The sequence below is a fragment of the Pygocentrus nattereri genome, chromosome 5 (assembly GCF_015220715.1).
Source record: "Pygocentrus nattereri isolate fPygNat1 chromosome 5, fPygNat1.pri, whole genome shotgun sequence".
NCBI lineage: Eukaryota > Metazoa > Chordata > Actinopteri > Characiformes > Serrasalmidae > Pygocentrus > Pygocentrus nattereri.
The window spans coordinates 39,003,865-39,018,381 of record NC_051215.1 but is presented as its reverse complement, the minus strand read 5'-3'; the positions used below and the strand labels follow the sequence as shown (position 1 = coordinate 39,018,381).

At 40.7% G+C, this 14,517-nt stretch overlaps 1 protein-coding gene across 1 annotated transcript; it reads left to right on the top strand.

Annotated features, from left to right (window-relative positions):
* The first annotated feature begins 1,673 nt into the window (after positions 1 to 1,673).
* On the top strand, positions 1,674 to 4,716 carry ly6pge (lymphocyte antigen 6 family member pge). Its single transcript, XM_037538342.1, has 3 exons — positions 1,674 to 1,821; positions 4,019 to 4,135; positions 4,520 to 4,716. Exons 1-3 carry the CDS (start codon positions 1,761 to 1,763, stop codon positions 4,714 to 4,716), a joined length of 375 nt encoding a protein of 124 aa, XP_037394239.1. The 5' UTR covers positions 1,674 to 1,760.
* Positions 4,717 to 14,517: the final 9,801 nt, after the last annotated feature.

The window sequence follows — 14,517 nt, the reverse complement described above, 5'->3', positions numbered from 1 at the left end:
CACTCTTCTTCCTGACCCTGAAAATTAGTAATTATTTTGACCTAATGAGTCAAAATTTAAACCAGAAACAAAAAAGACTATAAACATTTTTTTCCTTTCTCATGAAACAGTCTTCCACAAAAAGCATGTGAGCCAAACACACTTATGATGCACTAGTCATATGTTAATTGCCAAGCTGTGCCTGTTTTCATCTGCATGTAAGTTCCAATTAGATAACCCACTAAATTGGCCAACCCCATTAGTGCAAATTGTACAGAGACTGTCATTAATTGTGCCTGTCGCCAACCTTCTGCAGACCTCCAAACTTCATGTGATCTTCAGATTAGCTCAAGAACAGTGTATAGAAAGCTTCATGGAATGGCTGCATCCAAGCCTTACATCACTAAACGCAATGCAAAGCACTGAACGCAGTGGTGTAAAGCGTTGCCACTGGATTGAAGCAGTGGAGATGTGTTCTCCGGAGTGACGAATCATGCTTCTCCGTCTGGTTGCTAGGAGAACTTGTCTGACTGCATTGTGCTAAGTGTAAAGTTTGGTGGAAGGGGGATTATGGTGTGGGGTTGTTTTTCAGGCGTTGAGCTTGGTCCCTTAGTTCCAGTTAAAGGAATGCTTTTCTTAAAGGAATGTTTTTTCTTAATGCTTCAGTAGACCCAGAGATTTTGGACGATTTCATGCTCCCAACTTTATGGGAACAGTTCTGGGATGGTCACTTTCTGTTCCAACATGACTACGCACCAGTGCACAGAGCAAGGTCCATAAAGACATTGGTGAGCTAGTTTGGTGCGGAAGAACTTGACTGGCCTGTACACAGTCCTGACCTCAACTCGACAGAACACCTTTGGGACTGCAAGCCAGGCCTTCTCGTCCAACATCAGTGTCTGACCTCACAAATGTGCTTCTGGAAGAATGGTCAAAAATTCCCCAAAACACACATCTAAACCTTGTGGAAAGCCTTCCCAGAAGAGCTGAAGCTGTTATTGCTGTAAAGGCATCATATTAAACTATATGGATTAAGAATTGGATGTCACTCAAGTTCATATGCATGTGAAGGCAGACGAGCGAATACTTTTGTAAATATAGTGTATCTTAGCTCCACAGTACTGCTATAAATAAAGATGCCAAAAAAAGGTTATTAGTAAAGCTCCATTCATGAAGAATCTTCAAGTGACATGTCTTCTGTATATTGAAGCAAAGAACCATTTAGGAACCTTTGGAAATGCCCTTCAAAATCTATTTCAACATTTACTCATACATTTGGCCTGGAATGAGGCTTGGGCCATTTGAAATGACTTGTGTGACTGATTAGTCTTTGTGTTGTCATGATGTTGAACAGAGGATTATTTAAACAAATGTCAATCCTCAATGCAGTTTTTTTTTTCATTTTCAGTTTCCTATCCCACTATCACCTCTGAACCAGACTCATTTTGGGCGCACCTTGAAAGAATAACATTTCCATTTTACAAGGCACAGCACTGGGCCATGCTTGACTATGAACTGCTGAATAGGGAGAAAGCATAGCAAGAATTTTAAATGACGGTCACTATTGGGAGGGAGAGATAATTGGTTCCTGCATGCTGATTAATCTAGCTGGTGAAGCACCACTTCTGTCTTAGGGCCTCAGCGGACAAGCCTGTAATCTTCCTCTGTTCGCCTCTGCTGTGGTATTAGCTCTCTGATAGCCTGGCTTAAGCTCAGAGGTTTTAGAAGCAAACAACCTGCTTTTCATTGTACAAGTGTGTGGGCCAAAGTCGACTCGCAATATGAGAGCTGTCCAGTGCTGCCTGTTGCTTGGCCTCTCCCTTGTCCAGCTTGCCACTCACAGTGAGTAACTCTCTCTTATTTTTCCTCCTCTTTAGATTTCTTTACCAGTATTGTTCTATTCTATAAGGAGCATGGTGTAGTGAACACATAAGTATTGTGCATCATAAGCTTATTAGTCAAGACCTCCATCTGGTGTTTTGGCTGAAGTATTCTTGTTCCTGATCAGTCTATGAATTGTCAGTTTGATGCAACTGCCTTTATTAAATGTTTCCATATTGTATGTTGTATATAAGTGCATATCCCAAATATCACCTGAGATCATTTTTGGCTTTGGAACAAATGATTTATAGAGATAGACAAACTAATTCTTTAAACTTGACAGAACAAAAGGAGGAGATTGCACACTAAAGAGGTTTAAAGATCTCACATTTAATTAGAATGGGAGGTGCAATAACTGTCAGCTACACCATGTCACCATATCTTTCGCACAGGCCACATTCTATGTTGTATTTTTCTTTACATGTTAAACATGTTAAAAATGTGCAGTAGTGTGTTCTCTGTGTTCTACGTATTCTCACATGCAAACATTAAACCCATAAAGTTTGTCGACATCTGCTCATCTAATGTTTCTTCTGATTGATCATTTCTTTTGATTGAAATTGATAGCTCCCTTTTTGGCAGTACAAAACCATATATGAGAAGGCTTCACACTATATCTTTCAAATGTTGCTGTGAGGATTTGATTGTTTTCAGTCACAGTATTGTTTTCAGCCACATTTGTGAGGTCAGGAACCGAGGTTGGATGAATAACAACACAAATGTCACTCAGATTGATCCCAAAGTTATACAGTAATGCTCTTTGACTCCATAGAATATAGTTTCACTGATGCACAGCTCAATGCTATGATATTTATACCTTTCTAATTAGTGCTTTAGCAGGCGGACCTTAGGCAGTGATTTTCTATGGAGATTATACAAGCTGTGTGCATGTAATTAGACACCTGTATGCACCTTAAAGCACAATGAGCATCTACAAATCATTGGAAATATTGTGTATATTTAGAACAGATTAAGAAGTGAAGCAAAAGTTTTCGTGTTCAGCAGTTGCGTTAATGGACTAGAATGCAGTCTTACCAACTAAGCTCATAATGGGTGTTTAAGTTGATTTAAGTTAAATGATAACAGCTCATGGAGAGAGCTTGGCGGTAGGCAGAGGATTGAGGTCAGATCCCTGAGGAAATTTTTCATCTGATGTGTCTTCCAGCATGAAGCAATCACTACCGGAGGCTTTCCCACTGTTCAGCGAAAACTCCATACCTAGAGCAGATCAAAATTGCCTGTGAGGATATTTGCCAAATGGCTCAGGAATGATAAGCTGATAACTGCCTGCTCACAGGGGAAGTAGCCTTCTGCCTCTATCAGACCATCAGTGCTATGATCGTTCTGTCTAAAATGAGCCCTAACCTTATGAGTGAGACATCAAAATAAACCTCAGGCCATTGGTGCCTCAGAGCTCTTGTGTCAATATGGTCAGCAGTGGATGGCTTATCCTTGGAAGATATATGATTTATAAGGCTGTCATGACTCGGGGAATGAGTTTTACTTCAAAAACCTTTGAAATACCAAAGGCTTGCTGCATGTAACATCATATCGTTTTGCTGTATTCCTCTGTCTTGTCAGTAAGCAACATAAATAAATGAGTGCTTTTCTTCAATGACATTAGAGTTCAGCAGGTTTAAGAGTGAATGCATTGGAACCCTTTGGCTTGACTTCAAAGGTTGTTTGTGGGGGAAAAATACATTGGGATATAAAGGCAAAAGCGTATCAAACAGGTTTAGCTGAAACATATTTTAAGAATAGCCTAGAAGCACTGAGAATTTTCTTCTTTTTGCAAAGTTACTTTTGCTACTGACCTCAGAGGCCCACTATACTAACACTAAATGGCTGGGAAATACAACATAGCTGAAATGCACTTACGTTTTCTTAATGTGTTAAGTGAACAAATTTCTACAATGGCTAATAATACTTTTATAACTGCATCGCTGTTATTATACAGTTAAATAATGTCTACTTTACTCATGCGGCTATTCTTCTCATTAAGTCAGTTTGCAATCAGATGTACAGGCATTTGTGACTCATATGTGATTGATAGGTGAATACTCTCTCAGTGTACCACATGCCAGACTTTCTAGGGGTCAGTAAGTCATGTGAAGTAGATTAATGAAGCATGAATTTTGTCTTTTGTGTCTTTGACTAGGTGGGGCACTGCAATGTTACACCTGCATGGGGTCAACAGATGAAGACTGCAATCGCCAGGGATCCAAAATATGTCCAAGCTACTCAGATGCATGTGCTGTGGTCAAGGGACATGGCAGTGAGTTACATATTTGCCATATATTTGATTAGCCTCAATGAGAGTGTGGTCTACTTGTATTGTAATCTACTTTTATAAGCTTTAGGCTACTAGCATCATAAGCTATTTGTATAAACTGTAATTATAAGAGCATTTAGAGATAAAAAAATGGTTTATTTTACCAGTAGAGAGGATTTGGAAACCCTACAATGTTTGTATATAGAAAAAGAGAGAGAGAGACATCAGGGGCTTACTGGATAAACGCTGAGGTGGTTGACAGACTGCTCCGTCTGGCCACGGCTCAGACATTGTAGGGGGTCCACTCTTTGTGGGGTGCAAAGCACATTAGAACTTCTGTGCTATCATGCGCTTATTGATGAGGTTTTGGCTGAATGTTGTTCCCAGGTGGTGTGATGAAGTCCTGCTCGTACAAATCATTTTGTAGCCAAGCCAACAGCCAAGGCTACAGAGCTCCAGGGGTGAAGGTATACTGCTGCTACTCAGATGACTGCAATGTGACGGGGCATGCCAGCAGGCTCAGCGGAGGGGTCAACTACCTGCTAGCCCTTCTGCCACTGTTCTGGCATCTACTGTCAAGCTAAAGTGGCCCAGTGTGAGCCTAAATGACCCCTGCAATGATGCTGCCAATGGCAGGACTCAGATTATGAACTCAGTAGCCTCTGCAATTGTTATAATGTCTATAATCATGCCTATTATACTGAAACAAATCACATAAATGGACTTTTTAATGGAGACTCCACATGTAAAACAGTAAGACACACAAGGCCCATTCACATGGTACTGATTGTAAATGTGTTGCTCATGGAACTGCATGTTTAAACAAAAGGACAAAGGAAAGAGCTTGAAAAGGCCAAATTCTTTTAAATCACGTCTATTGAAAGCAGTGTGAGTAATGGCAGTTAAGGGGAACTCCAGTGATTTTTACATGCAAACAAAGTGGTTTGATGTGAAATGGTCTATTGTAGAGAAATGTCATTTTCTTTTACCCTGATGATGATAGGAACCAGGTGCAATTGTAACCATTTTATCCATCCATCCATTCTCTAAGCCACTTCTCCCTCAGGGTCATGGGGGGGTGCTGGAGCCTATCCCAGCGGTCATCGGGCGGAAGGCAGGATAGACCCTGGACAGGTCGCCAGTTGTAACCATTTTAGTTACTATCTAAAATCACCAGTGAACCTACATGTGTCTTGAGTTTTTATATGTAGTGTTGATAGTGATAAAATAGCAGTACATCTGAAAACTTTGTTTTCATTGGGTACACCCTGTATGTACCTCTCTGTCATAAATGTAATTAAAAAAAATACATCTTAGGCCAAATGCTTTTCTCAAAACAATCGCAGAACAACATCTCAGGCATCAGGCAGAGTGTGTAATAACTTTCTGTGAGGTAGCTTTCAGAGCCATTTCAGATGTTTGGTTCCTATCATCACCACTGTGAACAATTCTCTACAACAGGGCACTTCATATTTTTCACATTGGGATGGCAGAGAATAATGTACAAAAGCCCCGAGGAAGTCCTCTGAGTGTATTTAATGATCCAGACTCAAGATACTTCACACTTTATTTGCTTGTGTCATTTATTGTAAATATAAACAATAAATTAGATCTTTTTCCTTAATGTGCTTTTTTTGCTTAGACTGTAAATGTTCTGCTTGAGAGAATATATTCTTTTGGCTTATGAAATTTGAAAAGTTTGAAAAGTAAGAGCAGATGTTTAATATAGTGCTCAGAACAATAGTTAATATAGTACTTAGGAAAATGCTCTTGCATCTAGATTAAATGGCTTCTGCACATGAACAGAACGCTACTTGGGTGTAAAAGCTATTATTTCATGGCCTAGTGCACTATATAGGGAGCAATGATGCAAAATTCAAATGACTCCATAACTGAAACTGAAACTTTATATATTTGAAATACATTTCAAATACATTGCAATCAATGATGAAATGCATTTGAAACACTAAATTGTATTTCAGAATGTATTAATCAAATGTATTTTAATTAAATTATTATATTAATATGTTGTATTTATTTTATAATATACGGGGAAATATTACACAGTATCTTAATTGTATTATTAATATTATAATTCAATCTTAGCAAATGAACCTTTAACATGGCACTGTAGGTATTGATACACTGTGAAAATGCAGTTATGATTTGATATTTATTTCAAATACATTTTGTGTGAGCGATGTCTTACCACAGATGTACAAAAGTACAATGTCAGTACCGTTCATTCAGTTCATGTATATTTAGTTATATATTCAACCTTTGTTAAAACTATATACAATTTAAAATATAATAACAAATACAAATAAATGCATTTGAAATATTTGTAACAAATACATTTTGGTCATTTACATACATTGCAAAAATGTATGTGATAAATATATTTGTAAAATACCTTCCATTTGGGATTTTTTCTTGCTGCAGGTTTCCTTGCATGTAGGTATGTTCATATGCTCATCTAAGCCAGAATCACATAGGAGGATATTATGGAGGAGGAGTGAATTGATTTGCCTTTAGCATGCAACAAAGAAACTGGAATTTCTGCAGACATTTGAGCTCTTAGTTAAATAGTCTCATAGTAGAAGCATCTTTATTTACAGTTACTTTTTGTAACACTGATAATGTTTCTTGGCTGAATTACATATTACAGAGGTGTAGCACTGCACAGAGCCTTCTGAAAAGGTTTCAGTAGCCTGTCTTTTTTTGCTTTTGTGTGATGTGTATAGCATCAGCACAAGGGGTCAGTATAAACACACAGATCTCACAGTTACTGCGCCCTCCTCTGGTAGCTCCGTTCAGATTATGGTTTAGTTAGCACAGCGTTGATGGTGTACAATATATGTGTTTGTCCAGTGTGTTATGTGGGTTAAGAAATTTGGAACAGGATGTGAGTACAACCAGAGACGCTATAAGGGAGGAGACAGAGAGAAAGTAGCCCTAATGGTGATGGATGTGGCTGTGAATGTGGTCAGAGAATCAGGCTGTCCCAGTACATGTAGGAACATACTTTATACTTTTAAGGGTTTAAGGCTCCTGAAGAGACATTTATAAGGATACTTTCCCCTGGATCTTGCTTACCTAGTTTCCCTATACGTTCTTCTTCACAGAAATTCAGTACTTAAAAGTTTGGCAAGATTTGCTTGCTATTGCAAGCTTAAGCATGTATACTTTATTAGAAGTTTCACAAAGCTTCTCACAGTAGGCAGGGGTGGATTTAATGATTCTGGGGCTCTAGGCAAAAGAGAGTAAGTTGCCCCCTGGATGCACACTTTTAAAGCAGTTGAGCAAGTTAGTTATCACTTGGTAAGTGAAATCCTCTTGTTTTGAGATTCTTATAAGAATATAAGATTATTAAGCTTACATCTACTTTTGAAGTAATTTTATCTTGCTATATTGGCAGATAATTTTGTTTTATTAAAGAAATAATGCTTGAAACAAGATCAATTATCTGCCAATATAGTGAGATAATTTGGTACAGAGCAGTATAGAAGTAAAATAGTGAATAATGAAATACTTATTACAGGAAGTAACAAGTAATGAATCCAGCTCTCCTCTTGCTCTCCTCTTACTTATTGCATTTTCTGCTGCACTTGGATTACTTTATTTGACTTTACTTAACAACCAGAAAACCTGTTGTCCATAATGTATCTTACTGCTTAATTACCTTATTCCTATCAGTTTGTCTTCATGGCATTGTTTTATCTTGTAATATGAAATGAGCATTATAATTATGACTGGTGGATGGAGCTTCACTGACATTACTACATATTATATATATATATATATATATATATATATACACATATATATATATATATATCTTTATCTCCCATGTCATGATTGTAAGTGCACAGTATATTTACTTTGTTTTTTCATAAGCCCTTGGCTAATGGGCGCTCTATGCAGCTTGCACTCTACCTAGTGCAAAGAATGCTGCTGACAATAGGAGATTTGATTTATATTGATTATACTGAAAGTAACAGATTCTAGATCAGCCCTCTTACTCTGGGAATCTTTTTGTATACAGGCCCTGAAATGGAAGCATTAATCTTGTTCTGAATGTTTCTCTTAGTAAGTTAGTTAGTTTGATAGTTTGTTTCTTATTTCTTTCTTTATTTCTTTTTTCTGCCTTTATGTTTTTATACTGTTGTATGTAAACTTATGTAATATTAGTAATTTCACACCAACTTTAGTATTCTGGAATGGAAGCTCCAACCATGTGTTTGTTGTTTGTTTGTTTCTTTCTCTTTAACTGAGTATATTTCTGCAGTTCTGGCTCAACTGATTTTTTTCCCTATACTCTACTTTCTTGTCTCCCTCTCCCTCTCCACTCTCTATCTATCTCTCCTTCTCTCCCCCTGTGGTGAGCCTTGCGTCTCTCTCCTTTGACAGGCAGGTGTGATAGTGTGAACGGGATGCCCTAAAGGAGGATAGAGACTGACCCCAAACTGTGAGGCTCCAGGGCCGTTCCACTGGATGCTGTGCTTGGCTGTGTCAGAGCTCATCAGCTTTATTTTGAGCTCTCCCTCTCTCACCTTCATTAAAACCTGTGCTCAGGAGGGGGGGCAGGGCAGTGGCCCACAAGGCTGCTGGGTGTTTGGACTAAAGCACTTTAACTTCAAAGGCAGAGGTGCACCTCATCATTAGTGGACATTAGTGGAGCGTCTAGTCTTGAAAAAAAAAAGAGTTAGAGGACTCTTTTGGCCATGAGGGGCAGAGATATGATGATGTAGAGGCGTCTTCCTTTTAGCCATACCTGGTTTTGAGATGGTGCTGGTAGGTTTTCTTCATGGCTGTTTATGTGTCTGATGGCATCAGTTTGAGACAGTTATTTTAGGGTTTGGTTATAGGTATTTCATGTATTTTTTGATGGAATGGTTCTAAATTTTGTTCATGGCTACTTGTTGTGACTGTTCGAGAAAAATTTTTACCATCACTTCTTCTTCTTCTTCTTCTTCTTTCGGCTGCTCCCTTTAGGGGTCGCCACAGCGGATCATCTGCCTCCATCTTGCCCTATCTACTGCCTCCTCTACTTTTACACCAACCATCTCCATGTCCACCTTCACTACATTTATAAACCTTCTCTGAGGTCTACCTCTTTTCCTTCTACCTCCAACATTCTTTGACCAATATATCCACTATTCCTCCTCAACACATGTCCAAACCATCTCAACCTGGCCTCTCTGGCTTTATCTCCAATCTGCTCCACCTTCACTGTCCCTCTGATCTGCTCATTTCTAATCTTGTCCAACTTGGCACTCCCAACGAAAATCTCAGCATCTTCATCTCCGCCACCTCCAGCTCAGCCTCCTGTCTTTTAGACAGAGCCACAGTCTCCAAACCATACATCATAGCAGGACGCACTGCTGTCTTGTAAACCTTCCCTTTCACTCTTGCTGCTATCCTTCTGTCACACATCAGCCCTGACACACATCTCCACCCACTCCATCCTGCCTGCACCCTCTTCTTCACCTCTTTTCTACACTGTCCATTGCTCTGGATGGTTGACCCAAGATATTTGAAGTCATCCACCTTTACGACCTCCTTGCATCTTCACCTTTCCACCTGCCTCCCTCTCATTCACACACATGTATTCCGTCTTATCTCTACTGACCTTCATTACTCTCCTCTCCAGTGCAAACCTCCACCTCTCCAGATTCTCTTCCACCTGCTCTCTCCTCTCACCACAGATTACAATGTCATCTGCAAACATTATGGTCCATGGAGCCTCCTGCCTGACCTCATCTGTCAACCTGTCCATCACCATTGCAAACAAGAAGGGGCTCAAAGCTGATCCCTGATGTAACCCTACCTTCACCTTGAAACCATTTGTCACTCCAACTGCACACCTCACCACTGTCTCACTATCCTCATACGTGTCCTGCACCACCCTAACATACTTTTCAGCTACACATGACTTCCTCATACAGTACCACAGTTTCTCTCTTGGCACCCTATCATATGCCTTCTCTAGATCCACAAAGACACAATGTAGCTCCTTCTGACCTTCTCTGTACTTCTCTACCAACACTCTCAACGCAAAAGTTGCATCTGTGGTACTCTTTATGGGCATGAAACCAAACTGCTGCTCACTGATCTGAACCTCTTGCCTTAGCCTTGCTTCAACAACTCTTTCCCATACCTTCGTGGTGTGGCTCATTAACTTTATACCTCTGTAGTTACTTCAGCTCTGCACATCACCCTTGTTCTTAAAAATGGGGACCAGTACACTGCTTCTCCACTCATCAAGCATCCTCTCACTCTCCAGGATTTTGTTAAATAACCTGGTTAAAAAGTCCACTGCCTTCTCTCCTAAACATCTTCATACCTCCACAGGTATGTCATCTGGACCAACTGCCTTTCCATTCTTCATCCTTTTTAAAGCTGCCCTCACTTACACCTTACTAATTCTCTGCACTTCCTGATCCACTATCTCTCCCCCCGTTGTCCTCCTCTCTCTCTCATTTTTCTCATTCATTAGTTTTTCCAAAGTACTCCTTCCATCTACTCAACACTCTCTGTTCAATCACTAGTACATTTCCCTCTCTATCCTTTATCAGCCTAACCTGCTGTACATCCTTTCCAGCTCTATCTCTCTGTTTAGCCAAACGATACAAGTGCTTTACTCCTTCTTTACTGTCCCGCCTCTCATACAGCTCATCATAGGCCTGAGCCTTTGCCTTTGCCACCATTCTTTTTCGCTATGCGACTAGCCTCCCAGTACTCCTGCCTACTTCCTTCATCTCTCTGGTTATCCCACTTTTTCTTAGCTGCCTTCTTCTTCTGAATACTCTCTTGGACTTCCTCATTCCACCACCAACTTTCCTTGTCTTCTTTCCTCTGACCAGACGAAACACCCAACACATTCTTGCCAGTTTCTCTCACCACCTTAGCTGTAGTTTCCCAGTCCTCAGGTAGCTCCTCACTGCCCCCAAGGGCCTGTTGCAATTTTTCCCTGAACTGCCTGCAACCATCCTCCTCCTTCAGTTTCCACCATCTAATCTTTGGCTCTGTCTTCACTCTCTTCCTCTTCTTTGTTTCTAATCTCATTCTACAGACAACCACCCTATGCTGCCTTGCTACACTTTCCCCTGGTACCACTTTACAATCTCCAATCTCCTTTAGGTGGCATCTCCTGCTAAGGATATAATCCACCTGTGTGCACCTCCCTCCACACTTGTATGTCACCCTGTGTTCTTCCCTCTTCTGAAAATACGTGTTCACCACAGCCATTTCTCTTTGCAAAATCTACAACCTGACATTCCGCATTTCTGTCTTTCACACTATACATACCCATCACCTCTTCATCCCCTCTGTTCCCTTCACCAACATGTCCATTGAAGTCTGCACCAATCACTAATCTCTCCTCTCTAGGGACACCATCTACCACTTCATCCATCTTTCTCCAAAATTCCTCTTTCTCTTCTAACTGACAACCAACCTGTGGTGCATATGAACTGACCACATTCAAAATTACACCATCAACCTCCAACTTCAGGCTCATGATCCTGTCTGACACTCTCTTTACATCCAGAACACTTTTCACAAGCTGTTCCTTTAGGATTATCCCTACTCCATTTCTCTTCCTCTCTACACCATGATAGAACAGTTTGATGACATGACAGAACCTCCAATGTTCCTGGACTTGCTTCCTTTTCATCTGGTCTCCTGGACACACAGAATATCTACCTTCCTTCTCTCCATCATGTCTGCAAGCTCTCTGCCTTTACCAGTCATTGTCCCCATGTTCAGAATCCCTACTCTAACCTCCACACTCCTGCCTTTCCTTCTCCCTCGCTGCCTTCTAACCCGCCTTCCTCCTCTCCTCTTTGATGGTCTTCGGCCTACAGTAGTCCAATTTCCACCAGCACCCTGCTGGTCAACAGCATCGGAAGCGGTCGTTATTAACCCGGGCCTCGACCGATCCGGTAAGGCAATCATATTTGTGATCCGCATGATAGTTTTGGCACAAGTTTTACGCCGGATGCCCTTCCTGATGCAACCCTCACCATTTATCCGGGCTTGGGACCGGCAGCAGAAGAACACAAAGTACACCCCTAATGGCTGGTTTAAACATTTTTACCATCACAAATAAGAAAAATGTTTGCAAGTTATGTCAAATATCGTGTGCTACCAGTTGTTGTGAGTGTCAGGTTTAAAGGTCAGCATCACCAAGGAAGAAATTGCTCATTTGATCATCCCTGGGTTTCTGCTCAAACCTAATCCTTTTCTTCCTAAGGACATTATTACAGAAAATCCCATCTTCCCTACAGAGACTCTTGAGCCATATGCCCTTTTCAGACTGGAGACAGGACTACAGCCATTTTTGATCCTATAGAGAGTTTGCCTGTGTTTTATTCTACGTTTATAATCTGTTTGGCATTAGGCCCAGCAAAACGCATCCTGCAGCATATTAGCAGCTCACAATATATTAATAACTTGATCTTTCTACATCAATAATGTAATTTGCATACACGGATCAGTAAGTGTCAATGAGGAATGCCAGGCTACAGCTCCATATGGGGAAATGAATTTGTAATCTTTTAAGATTCTATACTGCCACATAGCCATGCTACTGATATTTGGATCAAGTATCAAATATATGTAAAGGGATTTATAATAAACAGTAAACAGGATGTCAAAATGTCCAAAATCATTAGAAGCACCATATAATCGAGTTATGGAAAACAAAAACATTGGGGGAGGAACATGCTTGAAACTCCTCCTCTTTCCAATGGAACACCCTATAAATTTCCATACTTAGCTTCTGTTTCCCATCCAATCTCTTCCCTGTTTCTCAGTCCTATGTCAGTCCTACCACAAATATAAAGGGCCCTCTGGTCTTCTAGCTCCAGGAAGAAGCCACCCTAAACTCCAGCCCAAGTTCTCAGAGTTCTCTCCCCTCCCTCAACCAGTCTTGCATCATACTACCACCACATGTTGAAGGCATAGTAATTTGCAAAATTACAAGTAATGACCTTAAACCTGAAACATGTCCAAGGCACCTGTGGCACAAGGTACATCTGAGTTACATGTGGCATTTTGGACAATATTAAAATACAAGTTAAAGGCAACATCTTAGTCTTTGTATCATCAATGCATTGTTTGGCTTCTATCTGCATTACATCTACAGCATAGGCCTGCTGTAGGCCGTGCAGTGACTAGCCGCACCAGTTAGGCCATTGTACCCAAAAGGCATGCAATCAAATAAGCCAAACAAACAGAACAGGGGCACTTACTGTAGTGGGCCACATCAAATGTGCTCTGTGTCCAGGAACAAAAGTACGAGGGGAGGGAGCAGAGCATGTGAGATGATGGCTGTGTTTACGAGTGTGCGGGGTCGACTGGCCTGCGCAGGTTCAGCCTACGGTCAGCGGTTCTGAGGTCTCTGGGTCTCAGGTCCTTTTTGAAAAAGATCTATGAAGCAGAATTAAAGTGATCTACCTCCGGACTGAGGACCCAGGGTTTCACAATGAAGGGTGGGGGTGTGAGAGAAGAGGGCAGAGGGAAGAGAAGAGGGTAAGAACTGGAGAATAGAATTTTTTTTGGGGGGGGCTTTTTGGCAAGGGTAGAAGGAGAGTTGTGCATAATCAGTATGGCCCCCTGCCTCAGCTACTTTGAAATGTGACTAAATGGCCTGTCTTCTGTAAGACTGAGCACAGTAGAAAAGGACTGAAGCAACACGAGATGTAGTTTACGTGACACATGAATAAAAATGGAAAATATCAGGTTAATATGGTGCATATGAGGTTTTCAGTTAGTGAACATGTTGAGGAATTAGTTTTAGCTGAACAAGAAACGACAGTGGCTCTGTCATGTTCTATTTTGTAGGAGAATTTGAGCATGAGTTCTATCAGAGCTGTTCCCACTTTCTGTGTTGCATCTTGAAGGAGATGCGTGGCATAATTGGTGCCAACTTTTGTTCATGTTTCACTCTTCCGACTGTGATTAATTCATTTACCATCAGGTGCAACCTATTGCGTATTTAGATCAAACTTAAGAAATGAAAATGATCTTGTATAAGCTCAAGGCCGTCAAGAATGTTTTACAGTTAACCTTAAACCTGCAGTTTCTGCCCCCATCAAAATGGCAAAAATGAATATGTGCCATTCAGAAAGTCCAATTCAATTAAAAAGCTACAGCTGTGGTGCAAAGTGTAATATTGAATGGAAATGATCTGCATGTAACTGATTAAATGTCAATCAAAGCGTACTCAGTTTTTGCAAGTCTAGACTTGTCCATCTTAAAAGGAGCCAAAATGGAGGACATGTTTGGCTGTGGAGGTGAAAAAGAGTGGGCTGTAAGAGCGACGGAGGGGAAGAGAGGAGTGCCAGAGCCAAAACCAAATCACATCAGTAACCGCTGCG